This window comes from Borostomias antarcticus (genome assembly GCF_949987555.1).
Source record: "Borostomias antarcticus genome assembly, chromosome: 24".
NCBI lineage: Eukaryota > Metazoa > Chordata > Actinopteri > Stomiiformes > Stomiidae > Borostomias > Borostomias antarcticus.
Window position 1 is genome coordinate 1,082,501 of NC_140257.1, and position 24,747 is coordinate 1,107,247.

At 47.0% G+C, this 24,747-nt stretch overlaps 1 protein-coding gene across 1 annotated transcript in view; it reads right to left on the reverse strand.

Moving 5' to 3' along the window:
* The window catches only part of capn10 (calpain 10), a 30,975-nt gene extending 11,212 nt beyond the window's left edge, over positions 1–19,763 (reverse strand). Inside the window, exons 1-5 of the mRNA XM_084457805.1 lie at positions 19,717–19,763; positions 14,012–14,170; positions 13,657–13,788; positions 7,805–8,001; positions 7,256–7,560 (exon numbers count right to left, since the gene is read on the reverse strand). Coding sequence (XP_084313931.1) covers positions 7,256–7,560; positions 7,805–8,001; positions 13,657–13,788; positions 14,012–14,149 — 772 coding nt within the window. The 5' untranslated portion in view covers positions 14,150–14,170; positions 19,717–19,763. The remainder of the gene's footprint in view (positions 1–7,255; positions 7,561–7,804; positions 8,002–13,656; positions 13,789–14,011; positions 14,171–19,716) is intronic.
* Positions 19,764–24,747: the final 4,984 nt, after the last annotated feature.

Below are 24,747 nucleotides of genomic sequence, written 5' to 3' on the forward strand. Positions count from 1 at the left end.
TGTAGATGTGTGGTAGTGTAGATGTGTGGGGTAGTGTAGATGTGGTAGTGTAGATGTGGTATTGTAGATGTGTGGTAGTGTAGATGTGGTAGTGTAGATGTGTGGTAGTGTAGATGTGGTAGTGTAGATGTGTGGTAGTGTAGATGTGTGGTAGTGTAGATGTGTGGTAGTGTAGATGTGTGGTAGTGTAGATGTGGTAGTGTAGATGTGTGGTAGTGTAGATCTGTGGTAGTGTAGATGTGTGTAGATGTGGTAGTGTAGATGTGTGGTAGTGTATATGTGTGGTAGTGTAGATGTGGTAGTGTAGATGTGTGGTAGTGTAGATGTGTGGTAGTGTAGATGTGTGGTAGTGTAGATGTGTGGTAGTGTAGATGTGTGGTAGTGTAGATGTGGTAGTGTAGATGTGTGGTAGTGTAGATGTGTGGTAGTGTAGATGTGTGGTAGTGTAGATGTGGTAGTGTAGATGTGTGGTAGTGTAGATGTGGTAGTGTAGATGTGTAGATGTGTGGTAGTGTAGATGTGTGGTAGTGTAGATGTGTGGTAGTGTAGATGTGTGGTATTGTAGATGTGTGGTAGTGTAGATGTGTGGTAGTGTAGATGGGTGGTAGTGTAGATGTGTGGTAGTATAGATGTGTGGTAGTGTAGATGTGTGGTAGTGTAGATGTGTGGTAGTGTAGATGTGTGGTAGTGTAGATGTGTGGGGTAGTGTAGATGTGGTAGTGTAGATGTGGTATTGTAGATGTGTGGTAGTGTAGATGTGGTAGTGTAGATGTGTGGTAGTGTAGATGTGGTAGTGTAGATGTGTGGTAGTGTAGATGTGTGGTAGTGTAGATGTGTGGTAGTGTAGATGTGTGGTAGTGTAGATGTGGTAGTGTAGATGTGTGGTAGTGTAGATCTGTGGTAGTGTAGATGTGTGTAGATGTGGTAGTGTAGATGTGTGGTAGTGTATATGTGTGGTAGTGTAGATGTGGTAGTGTAGATGTGTGGTAGTGTAGATGTGTGGTAGTGTAGATGTGTGGTAGTGTAGATGTGTGGTAGTGTAGATGTGGTAGTGTAGATGTGTGGTAGTGTAGATGTGGTAGTGTAGATGTGTAGATGTGTGGTAGTGTAGATGTGTGGTAGTGTAGATGTGTGGTAGTGTAGATGTGTGGTATTGTAGATGTGTGGTAGTGTAGATGTGTGGTAGTGTAGATGTGTGGTAGTGTAGATGTGTGGTAGTGTAGATGTGTGGTAGTGTAGATGTGGTAGTGTAGATGTGGTAGTGTAGATGTGTGGTAGTGTAGATGTGTGGTAGTATAGATGTGTGGTAGTGTAGATGTGAGGTAGTGTAGATGTGTGGTAGTGTAGATGTGTGGTAGTGTAGATGTGTGGTAGTGTAGATGTGTGGTAGTGTAGATGTGTGGGGTAGTGTAGATGTGGTAGTGTAGATGTGTGGTAGTGTAGATGTGTGGTAGTATAGATGTGTGGTAGTGTAGATGTGTGGTAGTGTAGATGTGGTAGTGTAGATGTGTGGTAGTATAGATGTGTGGTAGTGTAGATGTGTGGTAGTGTAGATGTGTGGTAGTGTAGATGTGTGGTAGTATAGATGTGTGGTAGTGTAGATGTGTGGTAGTGTAGATGTGTGGTAGTGTAGATGTGTGGTAGTGTAGATGTGTGGTAGTGTAGATGTGAGGTAGTGTAGATGTGGTAGTGTAGATGTGTGGTAGTGTAGATGTGGTAGTGTAGATGTGTGGTAGTGTAGATGTGGTAGTGTAGATGTGTGGTAGTGTAGATGTGTGGTAGTATAGATGTGTGGTAGTGTAGATGTGTGGTAGTATAGATGTGTGGTAGTGTAGATGTGTGGTAGTGTAGATGTGTGGTAGTGTAGATGTGTGGTAGTGTAGATGTGGTAGTGTAGATGTGTGGTAGTGTAGATGTGTGGTAGTATAGATGTGTGGTAGTGTAGATGTGGTAGTGTAGATGTGTGGTAGTGTAGATGTGTGGTAGTATAGATGTGTGGTAGTGTAGATGTGGTAGTGTAGATAGGTGGTAGTGTAGATGTGGTAGTGTAGATGTGTGGTAGTGTAGATGTGGTAGTGTAGATGTGTGGTAGTGTAGATGTGTGGTAGTGTAGATGTGTGGTAGTGTAGATGTGTGGTAGTGTAGATGTGGTAGTGTAGATGTGGTAGTGTAGATGTGTGGTAGTGTAGATGTGTGGTAGTGTAGATGTGTGGTAGTGTAGATGTGTGGTAGTGTAGATGTGGGGTAGTGTAGATGTGTGGTAGTGTAGATGTGGTAGTATAGATGTGTGGTAGTGTAGATGTGTGGTAGTGTAGATGTGTGGTAGTATAGATGTGTGGTAGTGTAGATGTGTGGTAGTGTAGATGTGGTAGTGTAGATGTGTGGTAGTGTAGATGTGTGGTAGTGTAGATGTGTGGTAGTGTAGATGTGGTAGTGTAGATGTGTGGTAGTGTAGATGTGGTAGTGTAGATGTGTGGTAGTGTAGATGTGTGGTAGTGTAGATGTGGTAGTGTAGATGTGGTAGTGTAGATGTGTGGTAGTGTAGATGTGTGGTAGTATAGATGTGTGGTAGTGTAGATGTGGTAGTGTAGATGTGTGGTAGAGTAGATGTGTGGTAGTGTAGATGTGTGGTAGTGTAGATGTGGTAGTGTAGATGTGTGGTAGTGTAGATGTGTGGTAGTGTAGATGTGTGGTAGTGTAGATGTGTGGTAGTGTAGATGTGTGGTAGTGTAGATGGGTAGATGTGTGGTAGTGTAGATGTGTGGTAGTGTAGATGTGTGGTAGTGTAGATGTGTGGTAGTGTAGATGTGGTAGTGTAGATGTGTGGTAGTGTAGATGTGTGTTAGTATAGATGTGTGGTAGTGTAGATGTGTGGTAGTGTAGATGTGTGGTAGTGTAGATGTGTGGTAGTGTAGATGTGTGGTAGTGTAGATGTGAGGTAGTGTAGATGTGGTAGTGTAGATGTGTGGTAGTGTAGATGTGGTAGTGTAGATGTGTGGTAGTGTAGATGTGTGGTAGTGTAGATGTGGTAGTGTAGATGTGTGGTAGTGTAGATGTGGTATTGTAGATGTGTGGTAGTGTAGATGTGTGGTAGTGTAGATGTGTGGTAGTGTAGATGCGTGGTAGTGTAGATGTGTGGTAGTGTAGATGTGTGGTAGTGTAGATGTGTGGTAGTGTAGATGTGTGGTAGTGTAGATGTTTGGTAGTGTAGATGTGGTAGTGTAGATGTGTGGTAGTGTAGATGTGTGGTAGTGTAGATGTGTGGTAGTGTAGATGTGGTAGTGTAGATGTGTGGTAGTGTAGATGTGTGGTAGTGTAGATGTGTGGTAGTGTAGATGTGGTAGTGTAGATGTGTGGTAGTGTAGATGTGTGGTAGTGTAGATGTGTGGTAGTGTAGATGTGTGGTAGTGTAGATGTGTGGTAGTATAGATGTGTGGTAGTGTAGATGTGGTAGTGTAGATGTGTGGTAGTGTAGATGTGGTAGTGTAGATGTGTGGTAGTGTAGATGTGTGGTAGTGTAGATGTGTGGTAGTGTAGATGTGTGGTAGTGTAGATGTGGTAGTGTAGATGTGTGGTAGTGTAGATGTGTGGTAGTGTAGATGTGGTAGTGTAGATGTGTGGTAGTGTAGATGTGTGGTAGTGTAGATGTGTGGTATTGTAGATGTTTGGTAGTGTAGATGTGTGGTAGTGTAGATGTGTGGTAGTGTAGATGTGTGGTAGTGTAGATGTGTGGTAGTGTAGATGTGTGGTAGTGTAGATGTGGGGTAGTGTAGATGTGTGGTAGTGTAGATGTGTGGTAGTGTAGATGTGTGTAGATGTGTGGTAGTGTAGATGTGGTAGTGTAGATGTGTGGTAGTGTAGATGTGGTAGTGTAGATGTGTGGTAGTGTAGATGTGTGGTAGTGTAGATGTGTGGTAGTGTAGATGTGGTAGTGTAGATGTGTGGTAGTGTAGATGTGTGGTAGTGTAGATGTGTGGTAGTGTAGATGTGTGGTAGTGTAGATGTGTGGGGTAGTGTAGATGTGTGGTAGTGTAGATGTGTGGTAGTGTAGAGGGGTAGTGTAGATGTGTGGTAGTGTAGATGTGGTAGTGTAGATGTGTGTGGTAGTGTAGATGTGTGGTAGTGTAGATGTGTGGAAGTGTAGATGTGTGGTAGTGTAGATGTGGTAGTGTAGATGTGTGGTAGTGTATATGTGGTAGTGTAGATGTGTGGTAGTGTAGATGTGTGGTAGTGTAGATGTGTGGTAGTGTAGATGTGTGGTAGTGTAGATGTGGTAGTGTAGATGTGTGGTAGTGTAGATGTGTGTAGATGTGTGGTAGTGTAGATGTGTGGTAGTGTAGATGTGTGGTAGTGTAGGTGTGGGGTAGTGTAGATGTGTGGTAGTGTAGATGTGGTAGTGTAGATGTGTGGTAGTGTGGTAGTGTAGATGTGTGGTAGTGTAGATGTGTGGTAGTGTAGATGTGGTAGTGTAGATGTGTGGTAGTGTAGATGTGTGGTAGTGTAGATGTGTGGTAGTGTAGATGTGTGGTATTGTAGATGTGTGGTAGTATAGATGTGTGGTAGTGTAGATGTGTGGTAGTGTAGATGTGTGGTAGTGTAGATGTGGTAGTGTAGATGTGGTAGTGTAGATGTGTGGTAGTGTAGATGTGTGGTAGTGTAGATGTGTGGTAGTGTAGATGTGGTAGTGTAGATGTGTGGTAGTGTAGATGTGTGGTAGTGTAGATGTGGTAGTGTAGATGTGTGGTAGTGTAGATGTGTGGTAGTGTAGATGTGTGGTAGTGTAGATGTGGTAGTGTAGATGTGTGGTAGTGTAGATGTGTGGTAGTGTAGATGTGGTAGTGTAGATGTGTGTAGATGTGTGGTAGTGTAGATGTGGTAGTGTAGATGTGTGGTAGTGTAGATGTGGTAGTGTAGATGTGTGGTAGTGTAGATGTGTGGTAGTGTAGATGTGTGGTAGTGTAGATGTGGTAGTGTAGATGTGTGGTAGTGTAGATGTGTGGTAGTGTAGATGTGTGGTAGTGTAGATGTGTGTAGATGTGTGGTAGTGTAGATGTGGTAGTGTAGATGTGTGGTAGTGTAGATGTGTGGTAGTGTAGATGTGTGGTAGTGTAGATGTGGTAGTGTAGATGTGTGGTAGTGTAGATGTGTGTAGATGTGTGGTATTGTAGATGTGTGGTAGTGTAGATGTGTGGTAGTGTAGGTGTGTGGTAGTGTAGATGTGTGGTAGTGTAGATGTGGTAGTGTAGATGTGTGGTAGTGTAGATGTGGTAGTGTAGATGTGTGGTAGTGTAGATGTGTGGTAGTGTAGATGTGTGTAGATGTGGTAGTGTAGATGTGGTAGTGTAGATGTGTGGTAGTGTAGATGTGTGGTAGTGTAGATGTGTGGTAGTGTAGATGTGGTAGTGTAGATGTGTGGTAGTGTAGATGTGTGGTAGTGTAGATGTGTGGTAGTGTAGATGTGAGGTAGTGTAGATGTGTGGCAGTGTAGATGTGTGGTAGTGTAGATGTGTGGTAGTGTAGATGTGTGGTAGTGTAGATGTGAGGTAGTGTAGATGTGTGGCAGTGTAGATGTGTGGTAGTGTAGATGTGTGGTAGTGTAGATGTGTGGTAGTGTAGATGTGGTAGTGTAGATGTGTGGTAGTGTAGATGTGTGGTAGTGTAGATGTGAGGTAGTGTAGATGTGTGGTAGTGTAGATGTGTGGTAGTGTAGATGTGTGGTAGTGTAGATGTGAGGTAGTGTAGATGTGTGGTAGTGTAGATGTGAGGTAGTGTAGATGTGTGGTAGTGTAGATGTGGTAGTGTAGATGTGTGGTAGTGTAGATGTGTGGTAGTGTAGATTTGTGGTAGTGTAGATGTGTGGTCGTGTAGATGTGTGGTAGTGTAGATGCGTGGTAGTGTAGATGTGTGGTAGTGTAGATGTGGTAGTGTAGATGTGTGGTAGTGTAGATGTGTGGTAGTGTAGATGTGTGGTAGTGTAGATGTGTGGTAGTGCAGATGTGTGTAGATGTGTGGTATTGTAGATGTGTGGTAGTGTAGATGTGTGGTAGTGTAGATGTGTGTAGATGTGTGGTATTGTAGATGTGTGGTAGTGTAGATGTGTGGTAGTGTAGATGTGTGGTAGTGTAGATGTGTGTAGATGTGTGGTAGTGTAGATGTGGTAGTGTAGATGTGGTAGTGTAGATGTGTGGTAGTGTAGATGTGTGGTATTGTAGATGTGTGGTAGTGTAGATGTGGTAGTGTAGATGTGTGGTAGTGTAGATGTGTGGTAGTGTAGATGTGTGGTCGTGTAGATGTGTGGTATTGTAGATGTGTGGTAGTGTAGATGTGGTAGTGTAGATGTGTGGTAGTGTAGATGTGTGGTAGTGTAGATGTGTGGTCGTGTAGATGTGTGGTAGTGTAGATGTGTGGTAGTGTAGATGTGTGGTCGTGTAGATGTGTGGTAGTATAGATGTGTGGTAGTGTAGATGTGGTAGTGTAGATGTGTGGTAGTGTAGATGTGTGGTATTGTAGATGTGTGGTAGTGTAGATGTGTGGTAGTGTAGAGGGGTAGTGAAGATGTGTGGTAGTGTAGATGTGTGGTAGTGTAGATGTGTGGTAGTGTAGATGTGTAGATGTGTGGTAGTGTAGATGTGTGGTAGTGTAGATGTGTGGTATTGTAGATGTGTGGTAGTGTAGATGTGTGGTAGTGTAGATGTGTGGTAGTGTAGATGTGGTAGTGTAGATGTGGTAGTATAGATGTGTGGTAGTGTAGATGTGTGGTAGTGTAGATGTGTGGTAGTGTAGATGTGGCAGTGTAGATGTGTGGTAGTGTAGATGTGGTAGTGTAGATGTGTGGTAGTGTAGATGTGTGGTAGTGTAGATGTGGTAGTGTAGATGTGTGGTAGTGTAGGTGTGTGGTAGTGTAGATGTGTGGTAGTGTAGATATGTGGTAGTGTAGATGTGGTAGTATAGATGTGTGGTAGTGTAGATGTGTGGTAGTGTAGATGTGTGGTAGTGTAGATGTGTGGTAGTGTAGATGTGGTAGTGTAGATGTGGTAGTGTAGATGTGTGGTAGTGTGGATGTGTGGTAGTGTAGATGCCTACGCGTAGTTAAAAGCTAGTACACCGCAGGCTTTAGGCCTCAATCCCCCCCCCCTCCCTCCGAGGTTTGACACCAGAGATTCGATGAGCATAGCAGAGCACAACTAACATCAGGTCACTATCTTTTAACGATGAATCACAGATGAGTGCAGGAAACAGCAGTTCCCCTCCTCACCTCCTGGGGTGCTGTGTGTGGAGCAGCTGACAGCTCCGCCTTCCCTGACTGCCTGCAGGAGGTCCAGGTTCATCATCCTCCTCCTCCTCGTCCTGACCCGGTCACAGTCCTGACCCTCGACCCTGACCCGGTCACAGTCCTGACCCTCGACCCTGACCCGGTCACAGTCCTGACCCTCGACCCTGTCCCGGTCCTCCTCCGTCCCAGCAGCCCCCAGGCTCCAGCGCTCCGCCAGCCCGCCGGTCAGGTCCACCAGCGCCTCTGACACCTGCCCCGCCCACAGGTGCTCGTATGACCCCTGGAGCCTGTGTGTGTATGTGTGTGTGTGTGTGTGTGTGTATGTGTGTGTGTGTGTGTGTGTGTGTGTGTGAGAGAGAGAGAGAGCGGCAGAGACAAAACAATCCGGAAAGTTTAGCCTAGTGAGTAACACTCAACATATTAGAATAACAAACCCACCCAGCTGGGGGTGGTTTAATCAACCTAGTCTCATGCTATTCCCCTGGCCGCTACAACACTGATGAACCCACACTTGTTCTGTCTGCCACTCACTTGGCATAGGCTTTCTCCAGCAGGGCTACCCAGAAGGCATTGGGGGCGAGGCAGCGCGAGAAGCAGAGCTTGGCGCCGACACAGGGCAGCCGGTCGTCAACGGTTACGTCCGTCCAGCGGCCATGCTGCCAGAGGCGGAGCAGGAAGGAGCCACAGTACCCGCTCTGCCCCCACTGGGGCTGGCCGGGGGGCAACACCTGAGCACAGGGTATCACAGGGTACAGAGTAAGAATAGGAACAGGGCATCACAGGGTAAGAATTGGAACAGGGCATCACAGGGTAAGAATAGGAACAGGGCATCACAGGGTAAGAATTGGAACAGGGCATCACAGGTTCTATTTTATGGAGCTCCGACCCACAGGGCTAGCTCCTATTGGCTAGTGAAACCTAGCTAGTTACAATTTACTGAAGAAAAAAATCCATACACACACCTGTGTCCAACCAGGTCCGGTACACCACTGTATAAGTGGGCTTCGCCCCCACAACTGCTCCTTTGACATTTTCAGCTTGCGAAGACGACTGAAAAGAGACGACCCGGAGATGACTACTCAGCAACTCTCCGAGGAGCCGGCAGCGTCCCCCGGCCAGCGCTGATTAGTCCTCCAGATAGATTCAGCGGTTGCGGCGCTCGCTACAGCGACGTGGGAAATCCCCTCTGCTTCCGCTGTATGGGGCCGCAGCACGCCAGGGCGGCCTGGTTCTGTCTCCCGACTGCCAGGTCTGCGCTCTCCTAGATCCTCTGGAGGATCCTTCAAGACTCTGCCGCCGCCGCAGGAGACCGAAGATCCATGGTCGACACATCTGTTGTTCAGCAGCATCATCTGTGGCTGTCTCTGACCAGTCTGCGTGAGGAGAACAAGGGCGTCCTCCTCAACTCGCCGGTAAGCAAGCAGGGGTTGTTTGGTTCAGCTGTGTCTAAGATCCTGGAGCAATGTCACAATCAGCAGCAAGATCGGCTCCTCCTCGCTCACAGCACAAGCCAAAGCAACCTGCTACGGGTTCCCGCCACGGCATTTCCACCTCTGCCCCGCCCTGCCTGGCCAGCCCAGAGTGCCTGGCACCGGCCGCTCCTCCTCCGGCTTGGGGTAAGAAGAGACGCACCTTCTGACGGTGTGAGAGGATGCATGACTATGTTCTGCCTATTCCACCACTTGTAAGAGCGATGGTGTGCATGTGTCCGGTGACAGTAAAATTACAGAGCAATCTTATTTGGATTGTCCTGTGCCTGTTGGTGGGAACATACAGTCCGCATCTCCTGTTGTGCCTCAGTTCGGTAGCATGCTACGGGGTCAGGTTGTAGCTCCTTTACACGAGAGAGGTGGGATGATGTTTGTGAGTACAACGGGATCGAGCCGACCAAAGTAGGGGCTTGGGTCTCGTCGGAAAATCTGAAGTTCCATATACTTACGGTGTGGCAAATGCTGGAGGCATTCCTCCCTGCCGATTTTTGCACCAGCATAGACCTGAAAAGACGCTTACTTCTACATACCGATATCGGAATACTACCACATACTCGGCATCGGAAGTTTTCACGTTTTGTCTTCCTGGGTGTGGCGTACGAGTATACCAGACTCCCGTTTGGTTATGTGCTCGCCCCAGAACCTTCTCCAATTGTGTGGAGGCAGCGTTGAGACCGCAGGGCATCAGGATCCTAGCGTACCTGGACAACCTGCTGGTTCTGGCTCCGTGGCCTTTGTTGGCTCTGACGCACCCCCCACAGTGGTGAGACATCTCATTGACATGGTCAACTGGGAGAAGAGCACTCTGTGGCCGGCCCGTCGGATTGTTTACTTAGGTATCAATCTGGACACGAGCGCCATGAGAGCACGTATGTCCAATCAAAGGAGGGAAATGCTGGGGAAGAGTCTCAGCATTTTCCGTCCTTCTCTGAAGGTCTCGGTTCTGTCAATCATCCCCTTTCTCATGGCAGCGGCCCATGTGGTGGTGTCCCTGGTCCTGCTACACGAGGCGCACCCAGAGACACAGACGGCGCCTTGTGCGGATACCGAGATGGTTGGGAGCAGACCTCGACGCACGGTGTTCCAATAGGCAGAGTGTCGGCTCATGCGTCCGTGAAAACGGTGACGTCTCTAAACAGCTGGGGTGGTACATCTGTCCCAGGCCGGACGTGGTTTGTGGGCCATCGGGGATCGGGGAACGGTGTCACATCAACATGGACATAGTGGACGGTGTTGTGCCACTTTGTCCACCCGGTACGGGGGAGCGATGTCCTGGTGCGGTCGGACCCACCCGGTACGGGGGAGCGATGTCCTGGTGCGGTCGGACTACCAGACCACTGTAGCTTACATCAACCAGCAAATGGGCTGTTTTTACATGCTGGTGTGAAGAAAGGGATATCCCTCCCAAGTCCTCATCAGTTGAGACGATTTTGGAATTTCTTCAACACCTGATGGATCATGGTGACGGTTTAGCGGCATCCACTATTAAAGTGTATGCATGCGCTATTTCTGCGTTTCCAAAAACTACATTTTTTGGGCTTCCTATGGTTAAGCATTTCCTGACTGATGTACACCGTCTTTTCCCAGTGTGTAAAGCTACGGCACGCCTTGGGATTTGCTCTTGGTTCTGAACGCGCTGTGAAGCGCCGTTTGAACCAATGCAGCAAATTTCTATTAAGACCTACAGTATTAAGACCGCTCTGCTCCTTGCTTTGACATCAGCCAAGCAGGCCAATGATTTGAGAGTGCTCACAGTTTCTCTCATCACGGGAGATGGGAGCAAGGCTGTTTTTTGTGCACAGATCCATTTTCGTGGCCATGGAAAGTGGTCTGAGGCACGTTCAGTGCACAGGATTTGGAGCTGAGAGCCTTCTATGTTCCGCCTCATGCGAGCGAGGACAGTTATAAAAAACTTTTATCGTGTCTTGTGCGTGCGCTGACTTATGTTCAGCGCACAGCTGCGGTCCGTACTACCCCCCAGTTGTTGGTTTGTCACAGGCCGGGGAAGTTGGACTCACCGCTGTCTAAACTGCGCCTGTCCTCGTGGATGTGTGAGGGCATCTCCAGGTCTTATGAGACTGCGGGTCGCCCTCTGCCTGGGGCTGTTGGGGCTCACTCTACCAGGGGCGTGGCCACGCCCGTCGTCTTGTTTAATGGTGTGTCTGAGATGGACATTTGTGCGGCAGCAACTTGGTCGTCTACATCTACTTTTGTCCATTATCTTTTATCTACGTCCTGTGTCTCCGTGGCGTCGCCTATGCTGGGCACAGCTGCCAGGGGGAGTCAGCATCAGACATGTTCCAGGGCGGGACCGTGTGATGAGTGACAGTCCCCTCCTGTCTGTGGGTGAGGCTAGGACGGGCTTTGTTACGGTGTAACCGCTTCCGGTCCGGCCATGGGCGTAGAGTTTAGGGGGGACGTTGGGGACATGTCCCCATCAATATTCAGAGACTACTGAATTGTCCCCACAATAATTTGGTACACAAACGCTTAACAGATCTCCTTCTCTACTAGTCCCGCCTACAGCCCAATATCGTTAATAGGATTGGTTTGCCGTTTCTTGCTAGCACGTGATAGGCTGGCTGTATGGTTGAATTGGGTTGCGCAGCTACAAAGCTCAGAGCCTCCGTCAACACTACAGATCTGTTCACATAAATACGGGAAATTCCTTGGGTCTCGTATTGATTCAGTATTGAAAGTGCATTTTATATTTTTTTCATACGGGACAATCCTGTACGGCAACGACTTACCTACCATTGCAACCGCGGCAAGATTTGAGCCACGACGAGGATCACTTGCCTACTGAATTACATAATGTTAGTAAACAAACCAGACATGTAATGTGTAGGCATGTTTTTTGAACCCTATCGGTTGTCATTATCTTGTATGCAGCAAGTGCACGTGTGGGCCACATGCATGCTCTTCAGGTCAGGAGGTTAAAGAACCAGCCATAGGATAATCACACTGACTGGAGGTCAAACATATGCTTTTTAAATTTTATATAGTGCAAAAAAATCTGCCCTGCACGCTCGCACTTAATGTCCCCGCCAAAAGTCAAATCAAACATACGCCCTTGGGTCCGGTGTGGCGGGGTGGGGCCAGTGCTTGGGGGGGCCAGATGCCAGCAAGAGTGTATGATGCGGTCGTGTAGTTTCCGCTTATGCCAATAGGAGCTAGCCCTGTGGGGCGGAGCTCCAGGAGATAGAACGATGGTTACGCATTATAACCCTGGTTCTATGAGTGGAGCGGAGCCCCACAGGGAACAGACTTGCTGACCCTGCAGTCTGCTCGCTGAAAGTTTCGGTTAGGAGCAGTTGTGCAGACGAAGCCCTCTTATACAGTGGTGCACCGGACCTGGTTGAACACAGGTGCGTGTATGGGTTTTTTTCTTCAGTGAAATGTAGCTGGCTAGGTTTCACTAGCCAATAGGAGCTAGCCCTGTGGGTCTACGCTCCACTCATAGAACTAGGGTTACAATACTTAACCATCGGTATAGGGTAAGAATAAGAGCAGGGTACAACAGCGTAAGTAGGTCATCACAGGGCAAGGGTAAGAATATGCGCAGGTGATCACAGGATATAGGGTAAGAATATGAACAGGTGATCACAGGATACAGGGTGAGAATATGAGCAGGTCATCACAGGATATAGGGTAGTCTCTCTCCAGACTCAGACGATTACCTATTACCTTGAATCGTTGCGCTCCACGTACTACAAAATAGAGTCTGTGTCACTTCGCCACCCAAGCTGGTGTTCTGAGGGCGTATTGACGGGTCAGAATTGAAACAGTGACAGGTCGTAGCAGCTAATGAGAGACACTAGCCCAGGTTAGATGGGCGGGGCATATCTATGGGTGGGAACGCCTGATCACAAAAGTCTTTATTGATTGGTGCCGCAATTCCTTCGAAACCAATGAATTGCCAGGATTTTTGCATGAAGTGTCCCAGATCCATAGAGAGATCTGCAGCATGCAGTAACGTAGTTATGAAGTTATGAAGTGTCCCAGACCCATAGAGAGATCTGCAGCATGCAGTAACGTAGTTATGAAGTTATGAAGTGTCCCAGACCCATAGAGAGATCTGCAGCATGCAGTAACGTAGTTATGAAGTTATGAAGTGTCCCAGACCCATAGAGAGATCTGCAGCATGCAGTAACGTAGTTATGAAGTTATGAAGTGTCCCAGACCCATAGAGAGATCTGCAGCATGCAGTAACGTAGTTATGAAGTTATGAAGTGTCCCAGATCCATAGAGAGATCTGCAGCGTGCAGTAACGTAGTTATGAAGTTATGAAGTGTTCCAGACCCATAGAGAGATCTGCAGCATGCAGTAACGTAGTTATGAAGTTATGAAGTGTCCCAGACCCATAGAGAGATCTGCAGCATGCAGTAACGTAGTTATGAAGTTATGAAGTGTCCCAGACCCATAGAGAGATCTGCAGCATGCAGTAACGTAGTTATGAAGTTATGAAGTGTCCCAGACCCATAGAGAGATGTGCAGCGTGCAGTAACGTAGTTATGAAGTTATGAAGTGTCCCAGACCCATAGAGAGATGTGCAGCGTGCAGTAACGTAGTTATGAAGTGTCCCAGATCCATAGAGAGATCTGCAGCATGCAGTAACGTAGTTATGAAGTTATGAAGTGTCCCAGACCCATAGAGAGATCTGCAGCATGCAGTAACGTAGTTATGAAGTGTCCCAGACCCATAGAGAGATCTGCAGCATGCAGTAACGTAGTTAGCGTAGCTTATGTAGTGCATCAGCGAAAGAACTCTCATGGGTCTGGGACACTTCATGTCATCAAACTCAGGAAACTCACCGAAGTCAGTATGGAGCAATGACACAGGGTGCAGCCTGTGGGAGAAGACAGCGACATGTACGGCACCCTAATGCCTCACCTTGTCCATCAGATGCCGGTTCTCCAGTAAGACGGTGCAGGCGCAGAGGAACCAGCAGTCACCCAGAATGCCCTGCTTGGCATGGCCCTCCCTGCTGTCCCCCGGGACGAGGCTGGGAGACGGGCAGATCTCCTGAGGGAGAGATGGTGGTGATGGGGTGAATCATCCAGTCATCATATGGATGACACAAAGGACGCACATGACTAGAACCATAGCATGCCATTAGTATCCCACAACCTCCACTTCTGATGACATCGTGCTTCCATCAGGTGTGGGGCGAGGAATGTGCACATCACAGAAATGAGCACTATAATCTAAGTGTTTATGCATCCCGGGTGTGTGAGTGAGGCCTCACCTGTGGACGCAACCAGGTGATGTCTCCCCGAAACTGGGCGAGGGGGGTGGAGCAGTCCCAGAACAGGGAGGAGTCGTCGGGGGGGAAGTCCGGATCCTGGAACAGCCCGGCCGTTGCATCACCCTCCTCCTCCCTCATCGTTCACCTGGAGAGATGGAGCTGTACAGAGGAGCTGCGCTCAGATCAGATCTACATGTTACCTTCTAGAGGCTGGAGGTGGATCTGGGGGGACAGCCAGCTGATCCTAGACCAGCCAACAACCCCACCCTGCAAGAGAGCGCTTATTTATGCTCCCCTTTCGTACGAAAATCTATCCGTCCGTATCAAACGGACATACTCACATACTTTACATCACTTACTATGCGTCCTTTACGTTGGTTGAGTAAACGTTGAATACATCCACTAGAGGGCGCTGCAGCGTCACACTTGGGAAACGAGCATTGCTTTTATCCAACTAATTTTCTGTCTGGACCGCAGCAGCCCTGGAAACGCTCTGTGACTGACTGGGATGGAGTTCCTCACCAACTCAAACAGCCTATCCTATCCTATCCTATCCTATCCTATCCTATCCTTTCCTATCCTATCCTATCCCCAACAAGTCCGCCGCTTTCAAAAGTGAAAGCTTCATCTTGTTCTGTTCTGCCACCATGACTCACAGTGCTAAGGCCCTCGAACTGATCCGGTTCATCCGCATCCGTAAGCTTTCAGAAGACGGACCAAACACAGACCAAATACGGACCACATACGGACCAAATACGGACCACATACGGACCAAATACGGACCACATACGGACCAAATACGGACCAAATACGGACCAAATACGGACCAAACACGGACGACATGGTCGCAGAGCGGACAGAAAGCTCCGGCCCTCTTTATGTCGAGCATAAATGAGCCTTTATCGGTCATGATTTACAGAAGTGTCTCCAGGGTTATGAGGAAAGCTTCATACTCTGAACACACAACCCTGAATCAGTAGCAGATACTCTCTGAACACACAACCCTGAATCAGGACCAGATACTCTCTGAACACACAACCCTGAATCAGGACCAGATACTCTCTGAACACACAACCCTGAATCAGGACCAGATACTCTCTGAACACACAACCCTGAATCAGCACCAGCATCATACTCTGAACACACAACCCTGAATCAGTACCAGATACTCTCTGAACACACAACCCTGAATCAGTAGCAGATACTCTCTGAACACACAACCCTGAATCAGCACCAGATACTCTCTGAACACACAACCCTGAATCAGCACCAGATACTCTCTGAACACACAACCCTGAATCAGGACCAGCATCATACTCTGAACACACAACCCTGAATCAGTACCAGATATTCTCTGAACACACAACCTTGAATCAGTAGCAGATACTCTCTGAACACACAACCCTGAATCAGTAGCAGATACTCTCTGAACACACAACCCTGAATCAGGAGCAGATACTCTCTGAACACACAACCCTGAATCAGGAGCAGCAGATACTCTCTGAACACACAACCCTGAATCAGTACCAGCAGATACTCTCTGAACACACAACCCTGAATCAGGAGCAGATACTCTCTGAACACACAACCCTGAATCAGGACCAGCATCATACTCTGAACACACAACCCTGAATCAGTAGCAGATACTCTCTGAACACACAACCCTGAATCAGTAGCAGATACTCTCTGAACACACAACCCTGAATCAGGACCAGATACTCTCTGAACACACAACCCTGAATCAGGAGCAGCAGATACTCTCTGAACACACAACCCTGAATCAGGACCAGATACTCTCTGAACACACAACCCTGAATCAGTACCAGCAGATACTCTCTGAACACACAACCCTGAATCAGTACCAGCAGATACTCTCTGAACACACAACCCTGAATCAGTAACAGATACTCTCTGAACACACAACCCTGAATCAGGACCAGATACTCTCTGAACACACAACCCTGAATCAGGAGCAGATACTCTCTGAACACACAACCCTGAATCAGGAGCAGATACTCTCTGAACACACAACCCTGAATCAGCACCAGATACTCTCTGAACACACAACCCTGAATCAGCACCAGCATCATACTCTGAACACACAACCCTGAATCAGTACCAGATACTCTCTGAACACACAACCCTGAATCAGTAGCAGATACTCTCTGAACACACAACCCTGAATCAGCACCAGATACTCTCTGAACACACAACCCTGAATCAGAACCAGCATCATACTCTGAACACACAACCCTGAATCAGTACCAGATACTCTCTGAACACACAACCTTGAATCAGTAGCAGATACTCTCTGAACACACAACCCTGAATCAGTAGCAGATACTCTCTGAACACACAACCCTGAATCAGGAGCAGATACTCTCTGAACACACAACCCTGAATCAGGAGCAGCAGATACTCTCTGAACACACAACCCTGAATCAGTACCAGCAGATACTCTCTGAACACACAACCCTGAATCAGGACCAGATACTCTCTGAACACACAACCCTGAATCAGGACCAGCATCATACTCTGAACACACAACCCTGAATCAGTAGCAGATACTCTCTGAACACACAACCCTGAATCAGTAGCAGATACTCTCTGAACACACAACCCTGAATCAGTACCAGATACTCTCTGAACACACAACCTTGAATCAGTAGCAGATACTCTCTGAACACACAACCCTGAATCAGTAGCAGATACTCTCTGAACACACAACCCTGAATCAGGAGCAGATACTCTCTGAACACACAACCCTGAATCAGGAGCAGCAGATACTCTCTGAACACACAACCCTGAATCAGTACCAGCAGATACTCTCTGAACACACAACCCTGAATCAGGACCAGATACTCTCTGAACACACAACCCTGAATCAGGACCAGCATCATACTCTGAACACACAACCCTGAATCAGTAGCAGATACTCTCTGAACACACAACCCTGAATCAGCAGCAGATACTCTCTGAACACACAACCCTGAATCAGCAGCAGATACTCTGAACACACAACCCTGAATCAGTAGCAGATACTCTCTGAACACACAACCCTGAATCAGTAGCAGATACTCTCTGAACACACAACCCTGAATCAGTAGCAGATACTCTCTGAACACACAACCCTGAATCAGGACCAGATACTCTCTGAACACACAACCCTGAATCAGGAGCAGCAGATACTCTCTGAACACACAACCCTGAATAAGGACCAGATACTCTCTGAACACACAACCCTGAATCAGTACCAGCAGATACTCTCTGAACACACAACCCTGAATCAGTACCAGCAGATACTCTCTGAACACACAACCCTGAATCAGTACCAGATACTCTCTGAACACACAACCCTGAATCAGGACCAGATACTCTCTGAACACACAACCCTGAATCAGGAGCAGATACTCTCTGAACACACAACCCTGAATCAGGACCAGATACTCTCTGAACACACAACCCTGAATCAGCACCAGATACTCTCTGAACACACAACCCTGAATCAGCACCAGCATCATACTCTGAACACACAACCCTGAATCAGTACCAGATACTCTCTGAACACACAACCCTGAATCAGTAGCAGATACTCTCTGAACACACAACCCTGAATCAGCACCAGATACTCTCTGAACACACAACCCTGAATCAGCACCAGATACTCTCTGAACACACAACCCTGAATCAGGACCAGCATCATACTCTGAACACACAACCCTGAATCAGTACCAGATACTCTCTGAACACACAACCTTGAATCAGTAGCAGATACTCTCTGAACACACAACCCTGAATCAGTAGCAGATACTCTCTGAACACACAACCCTGAATCAGGAGCAGATACTCTCTGAACACACAACCCTGAATCAGGAGCAGCAGATACTCTCTGAACACACAACCCTGAATCAGTACCAGCAGATACTCTCTGAACACACAACCCTGAATCAGGACCAGATACTCTCTGAACACACAACCCTGAATCAGGACCAGCATCATACTCTGAACACACAACCCTGAATCAGTAGCAGATACTCTCTGAACACACAACCCTGAATCAGTAGCAGATACTCTCTGAACACACAACCCTGAATCAGGACCAGATACTCTCTGAACACACAACCCTGAATCAGTAGCAGATACTCTCTGAACACACAACCCTGAATCAGTACCAGATACTCTCTGAACACACAACCTTGAATCAGTAGCAGATACTCTCTGAACACACAACCCTGAATCAGGAGCAGATACTCTCTGAACACACAACCCTGAATCAGGAGCAGCAGATACTCTCTGAACACACAACCCTGAATCAGTACCAGCAGATACTCTCTGAACACACAACCCTGAATCAGGACCAGATACTCTCTGAACACACAACCCTGAATCAGGACCAGCATCATACTCTGAACACACAACCCTGAATCAGTAGCAGATACTCTCTGAACACACAACCCTGAATCAGCAGCAGATACTCTCTGAACACACAAACCTGAATCAGCAGCAGATACTCTGAACACACAACCCTGAATCAGTAGCAGATACTCTCTGAACACACAACCCTGAATCAGTAGCAGATACTCTCTGAACACACAACCCTGAATCAGTAGCAGATACTCTCTGAACACACAACCCTGAATCAGGACCAGATACTCTCTGAACACACAACCCTGAATCAGGAGCAGCAGATACTCTCTGAACACACAACCCTGAATCAGGACCAGATACTCTCTGAACACACAACCCTGAATCAGTACCAGCAGATACTCTCTGAACACACAACCCTGAATCAGTACCAGATACTCTCTGAACACACAACCCTGAATCAGGACCAGATACTCTCTGAACACACAACCCTGAATCAGGAGCAGATACTCTCTGAACACACAACCCTGAATCAGGACCAGATACTCTCTGAACACACAACCCTGAATCAGGACCAGATACTCTCTGAACACACAACCCTGAATCAGGACCAGATACTCTCCCATCTTGCGGTCAGCTCGGCTGTTAACCCAGCAAACACGCAACGTCAGGGAGACGTTCAGATCATGTCTTAATAACGTCCGTGGGTCCTGAACCCCGTGTGTTCGTCTGCTGGACCCCTTAATATTCACACGTCTGGCTTGGACCCCTCTAAGACGTCTGTGGACGTGCAAAACGGGTTCAATATAACATTCATTCTGGCTCCTAATTGGATGTCTTTGGACTAGACGTCTTTTAGACGTGTCTTTGCTCAGTGGGACATATCAGGGCGAAATGGGCAAGTATCCATGACGCAAACTAGGTGAGCTCTCAGCTTCAGGATGCAAACCCGGATCATGGCCAAGACTGTCCTGCTCGGCTAGATGTGATAGATAGTGGGCAAGACCATTCATTCATTCATTCATTCATTCATTCATTCAAGGGCACACATGTTTTCTCCCTCTACTCAATCAGACCATAACCCTGCTAATATCATAACCCTGCTAATATCATAACCCTGTGATCAGTCATGCGGTTCATGTTGTGTTGATGATCTGTTAGCCTGTTAGCCTCGCTGCTACAGGAAGCTTTAGCATTAGATAAAGATGTTTCGATCCTTTGGTCGCCAGATGCAGTTTATGCGGATATCTTTAACTATCTAAACCATGTCATTGACAGCATGCTATGTCCGGAGGTTTCTGGACTATTCTGAAAACCCAAAGAGGAAGAGAGGGGAATACCTGTGCTCTTGTAACCATGGAGCTATAGCTGCGAACATGGTCTCTTCCGGAAACACACGATGACAGCTCGGGTCCTTCCGCCTGCCCGCCCATGACTGCCCCCAGTGGTGGGGAACGGACTGACATCCTGCTGCTTCACGGTCTACTTCAATTATGCTTTATTATCAAGTAGCACTAGCAGGGCTATAGGAATTAGTTGGCATGACTTTTAATTGATATTTAAACAGTTGTAAGAGTTTTGGTAACTGAGGAAATGCGACCATTGTCCACTTTAGAAACCTTGTAAAAAAATAAAATGTCCTGAGATTGACCATTACACATTTTGAATAGTTAAACATGTGTGTTATTAGATACAGTGATAAAGAGTGAAGTTTAATTTTGAAAAGTTACAACATGCAAATGGCACTGATTGGTCAGAAGGCCATGCTGGCCTCTGCTGCTCACATTTGACGTTTGGATACTTTGAATATAAGGAAGGTAAACCACGTGGTAAGAATATGTGACTTTATTTGGATCAAATGTATCACATGTGTGATCAACATCTTTATATCATCCATAGACCAAAATATATTTCTGTTCCTGGGTTCCTCAGGGCCAGATGTAGAAGTCATGGGTGTTCAGAACGTGTCCTGGGTTCCTCAGGGCCAGATGTAGAAGTCATGGGTTCAGAACGTGTCCTGGGTTCCAGATGTAGAAGTCATGGGTGTTCAGAACGTGTGGGCGTGGCCGTCCTCCCTCTGCTTCATTGGAAGAACACAGTTTAATAAGAATATGATTTAATAGGCTACATTACATTAGTATTCATAATGAGGCTATATTACATGCCTCATAAGTCGTCCGCTGAGCCTGTTTATATGGACAGAATACAGGAGAGAAGGAATCTCTTACTTGATGAACGCTTTGGCATCATGAGTCCACTGTGAGTTGGGATCCACACAAATACGCTTGTTCATCACAGTGATGAAACTGAGAGAGAGAGAGGGAGAGAGAGGGGGAGAGAGAGGGAGAGAGAGAAAGAGAGGGAGAGGGAGAGAGAGAGAGAGAGAGAAAGAGAGGGAGGGAGAGAAAGAGAGAGGGAGAGAGAGAGAGGGAGAGAGAGAAGGAGAGAGAGGGAGAGAGAGAGAAAGAGAGAGGGAGAGAGAGGGAGAGAGAGAGAGGGAGAGAGAGAGAGAGAGAAAGAGATGGAGAGAGAGAGGGAGAGAGAGAGGGAGAGAGAGAGGAGTATACAGGGACAGTTACAGCATCCGACAGTCTAACAGTAATGCACCTGACTATTGAATCTTTGTTGTTCATTCATATCAATTGTGTTTTCTCCTGAATATGCTTTTAAACAGCTGAGGTACATGCTTACATTGAGGTACATGCTTACATTGAGGTACATGCTTACACTGAGGTACATGCTTACATTGTGGTACATGCTTACACTGAGGTACATGCTTACACTGAGGTACATGCTTACATTGAGGTACATGCTTACCTTGAGGTACATGTTTACATTGAGGTACATGCTTACATTGAGGTACATGCTTACATTGAGGTACATGTTCACATTGAGGTACATGCTCACATTGAGGTACATGTTTACATTGAGGTACATGCTTACATTGTTGCCCGTAAGTTGCAGTTAGTGTTGTCAGGCTGGTCCCTGAAGAATCTCACCCTCTCTACAGGGATGGTCTCAGTGCTCGTGTATTCCGTGCAGCATCTAACAGGCTCTTCAGAAATGACATGAACTGATTATGAATAGCAGGATAGAGGTGAGTAGAACCAAACATGAACTGATTATGAATAGCAGGATAGAGGTGAGTAGAACCACACATTAACTGATTATGAATAGCAGGATAGGGGTGAGTAGAACCAAGAACGAATGTATGCTTGTCATTTCATATCATGCCATAATAAAACAAGTGTTCTGCTCCCCAGGACAGGTATCTGTTCCCCTGCTCTCTATCCCAGCAGGCCTGAGCACCGGCCCATAGGAGCCAGGCCACCGTAGGTCAGAGTTCATGCTGTTGGACTTACTGGATTCCCCCAGGTTCCCCAGCAGGGCCAGCAGGGTGCAGAGGCAGAGAGCATGCTGGGACATCTTCTGGAGCGCTGGAGAGGGACGTTCTACACACAGCTGTTGGTTCTGGGAGTTCTGGGCTGCAGAGGCTCACAGGACCTGAGGTTCTGACGTTCTGGAGGCAGAACGCTGAAGCTGATGTTCTGACGTTCTAGAGGCAGAACGCCAGAGCTTAAATACTCTGTCAGGTGGGAGGGTGGTTCTCCGGACCACAACCCCATGAGTGAAGGGATGGAAATGTTTGTCATGGCGTATCTGGGTCAGGGGTGTGGGAGGGTGACATTTAAGGCAGGCCGCATCATGGCACAAAAACCCCAGACTAGGAATTGACCTCAAATCAGCAGAAATGAAGGACAGATAACTGACCATTATATAACATTATTGTTTGTTCCCTGAAATGTTTTGGTCCATTATTGCATACGAATGGACAATAACGTTTTCTTATCTTATCTTAAAGTGAAAACTGAGCCATGGAAAAAGATGAATACTATCAAAAAGATTAATAATATCACCAGTAGCCTAATACTGTACTTAGAAAGCAGACATGTTTAGGCATCCTTTGATGTCTATAGATCGCCTCCCAGGCAACAGTGAGGATGAGGGTGAGGGTGAGGGTGAGGGTGAGGGTGAGGGTGAGGCCCTCTGTGTCTGTGAGAACATTCATGCAGTCCAGTATTACTGGTCTCTCTTCTCGGTCCAGTATTACTGTTCTCTCTTCTCAGTCCAGTATTACTGTTCTCTCTTCTCAGTCCAGTATTACTGGTCTCTCTTCTCAGTCCAGTATTACTGTTCTCTCTTCTCAGTCCAGTATTACTGTTCTCTCTTCTCAGTCCAGTATTACTGTTCTCTCTTCTCAGTCCAGTATTACTGTTCTCTCTTCTCAGTCCAGTATTACTGTTCTCTCTTCTCAGTCCAATATTACTGTTCTCTCTTCTCAGTCCAGTATTACTGTTCTCTCTTCTCAGTCCAGTATTACTGTTCTCTCTTCTCGGTCCAGTATTACTGTTCTCTCTTCTCGGTCCAGTATTACTGTTCTCTCTTCTCAGTCCAGTATTACTGTTCTCTCTTCTCGGTCCAGTATTACTGTTCTCTCTTCTCAGTCCAGTATTACTGTTCTCTCTTCTCAGTCCAGTATTACTGTTCTCTCTTCTCAGTCCAGTATTACGGTTCTCTCATCTCTTTCATTCATGCGCTGATGACTTTCCTGGAGAGCAATAGGTGATAGTTCAGAGTCAATTAACATAGAATGTGAGTAGAACACCATTTGTATCGACACTGATAAATACTGAACAAATGAAATTGTGATTATAGGTCATGCATGCTGCAAAAGGTTGTGATTTTTGCAGGGAAATTATAAAGAAACCTCATCCTGACCTATTTAGTTAGTGATGAAGAGACCTCATCTTGACCTATTTAGTTAGTTTAGTCACAGAAGCACGTTTCCCTTGCAGCTTGTTCTAGTTAATGGTTCCTCTGACCCAGAAACAGCAGCCCACATCCAGGCCCTCAGAACACACCGGATCAGTACTGCACCCTACAGCACACACAGGCAGGCAGGCTGGATTCACCTTCTTAGAATCTGCTAGAATCTACTGTATGCCTCCTGCACTGTCTTGTAGTATATAGTGGTGTTGTACTGTATGTGCATTGTGACTTCCTTGTCCCAGTCATGAGGTTGTGGTCTGGGACACTCAGGTGCTCCAGAGAGAACAGGCAGTCCAATCCTGGACTCTTCTGATAGGCCATGACCAGGGACTGCCCCTGCTATGATGTGACCTTTAGAATGCTAACATGGTTCCTCTTTGAACTCTAACATTCCTTTTGAAATAAATACTTATTTTAAGGACTGTATGGATATAATGTTTTGTGGTTTGTGGGTGTAGCTACTGTAACTAAACAGGTCAACTGTACAAACAGTTCAGGTTGAAGTTCTGTATGTCAGATTGGTTTCACTTATATTGGATTTGATATCCGTTAGAACACAACCTTTTTGAAAGTTAACTGCAGCTTCAAAGTTTCTAAATGCAGAACTAAAAACGAACTTGGATCATGGGTAAGAAAAATAACAGACACAAGCCTTCCTGTATTATGAACAAGTAAAAGCATTGTTGTTCACCAACATTCCTCTCTGTAGTTTTTATTTTTTCAACCACGTTCTTTTTTCTCTCTCTCTCTCTCTCTCTCTCTCTCTCTCTGTATCTCTCTCTCTCTCTCTCTCTCTCTCTCTCAGACGTGGGGGGTTTTGACGGTGTCTACATGGCTGCCCTGGCGGAGGCAGGAAAGCCCGTCACCTCAGAGAGGAACTTTCCACCTGCTCACTCTACAGGCTCTCTACGGTATATAAGCTCCAGTCCACCATGCTGCTTCACACATCTCCACCTGAGACCAGACAGACCAGCCTCCACCTGAGACCAGACAGACCAGCCTCCACCTGAGACCAGCCTCCACCTGAGACCAGCCTCCACCTGAGACCAGACAGACCAGCCTCCACCTGAGACCTCACATCTCCAGCCTCCACCTGAGACCAGCCTCCACCTGAGACCAGACAGACCAGCCTCCACCTGAGACCAGACAGACCAGCCTCCACCTGAGACCAGACAGACCAGCTCAGACCGAGACGCAGCAGCAAACACTGAACACATCTACTGAACACATCTACTGAACACATCTACTGAACACATCTACTGAACACATCTACTGAACACATCTACTGAACACATCTACTGAACACATCTACTGAACACATCTACTGAACCCAGCAGGAAGACCAGGAGGACATGGCCGTCGTCAGCGCTCCGGTGATGTCGCTGCTCACGCTCCTCATCGCTAGTCTGGCGGTGACGCACACATCTGCAGGTGAGCTTTACCCTATTACTATATTTAATCAATAAACCACGAGAGGCCGTGTGTTATAGTGATTTTATAACAGCTAGGGGGCGTTGTTAGGCACGACGCGAAGCGGAGTT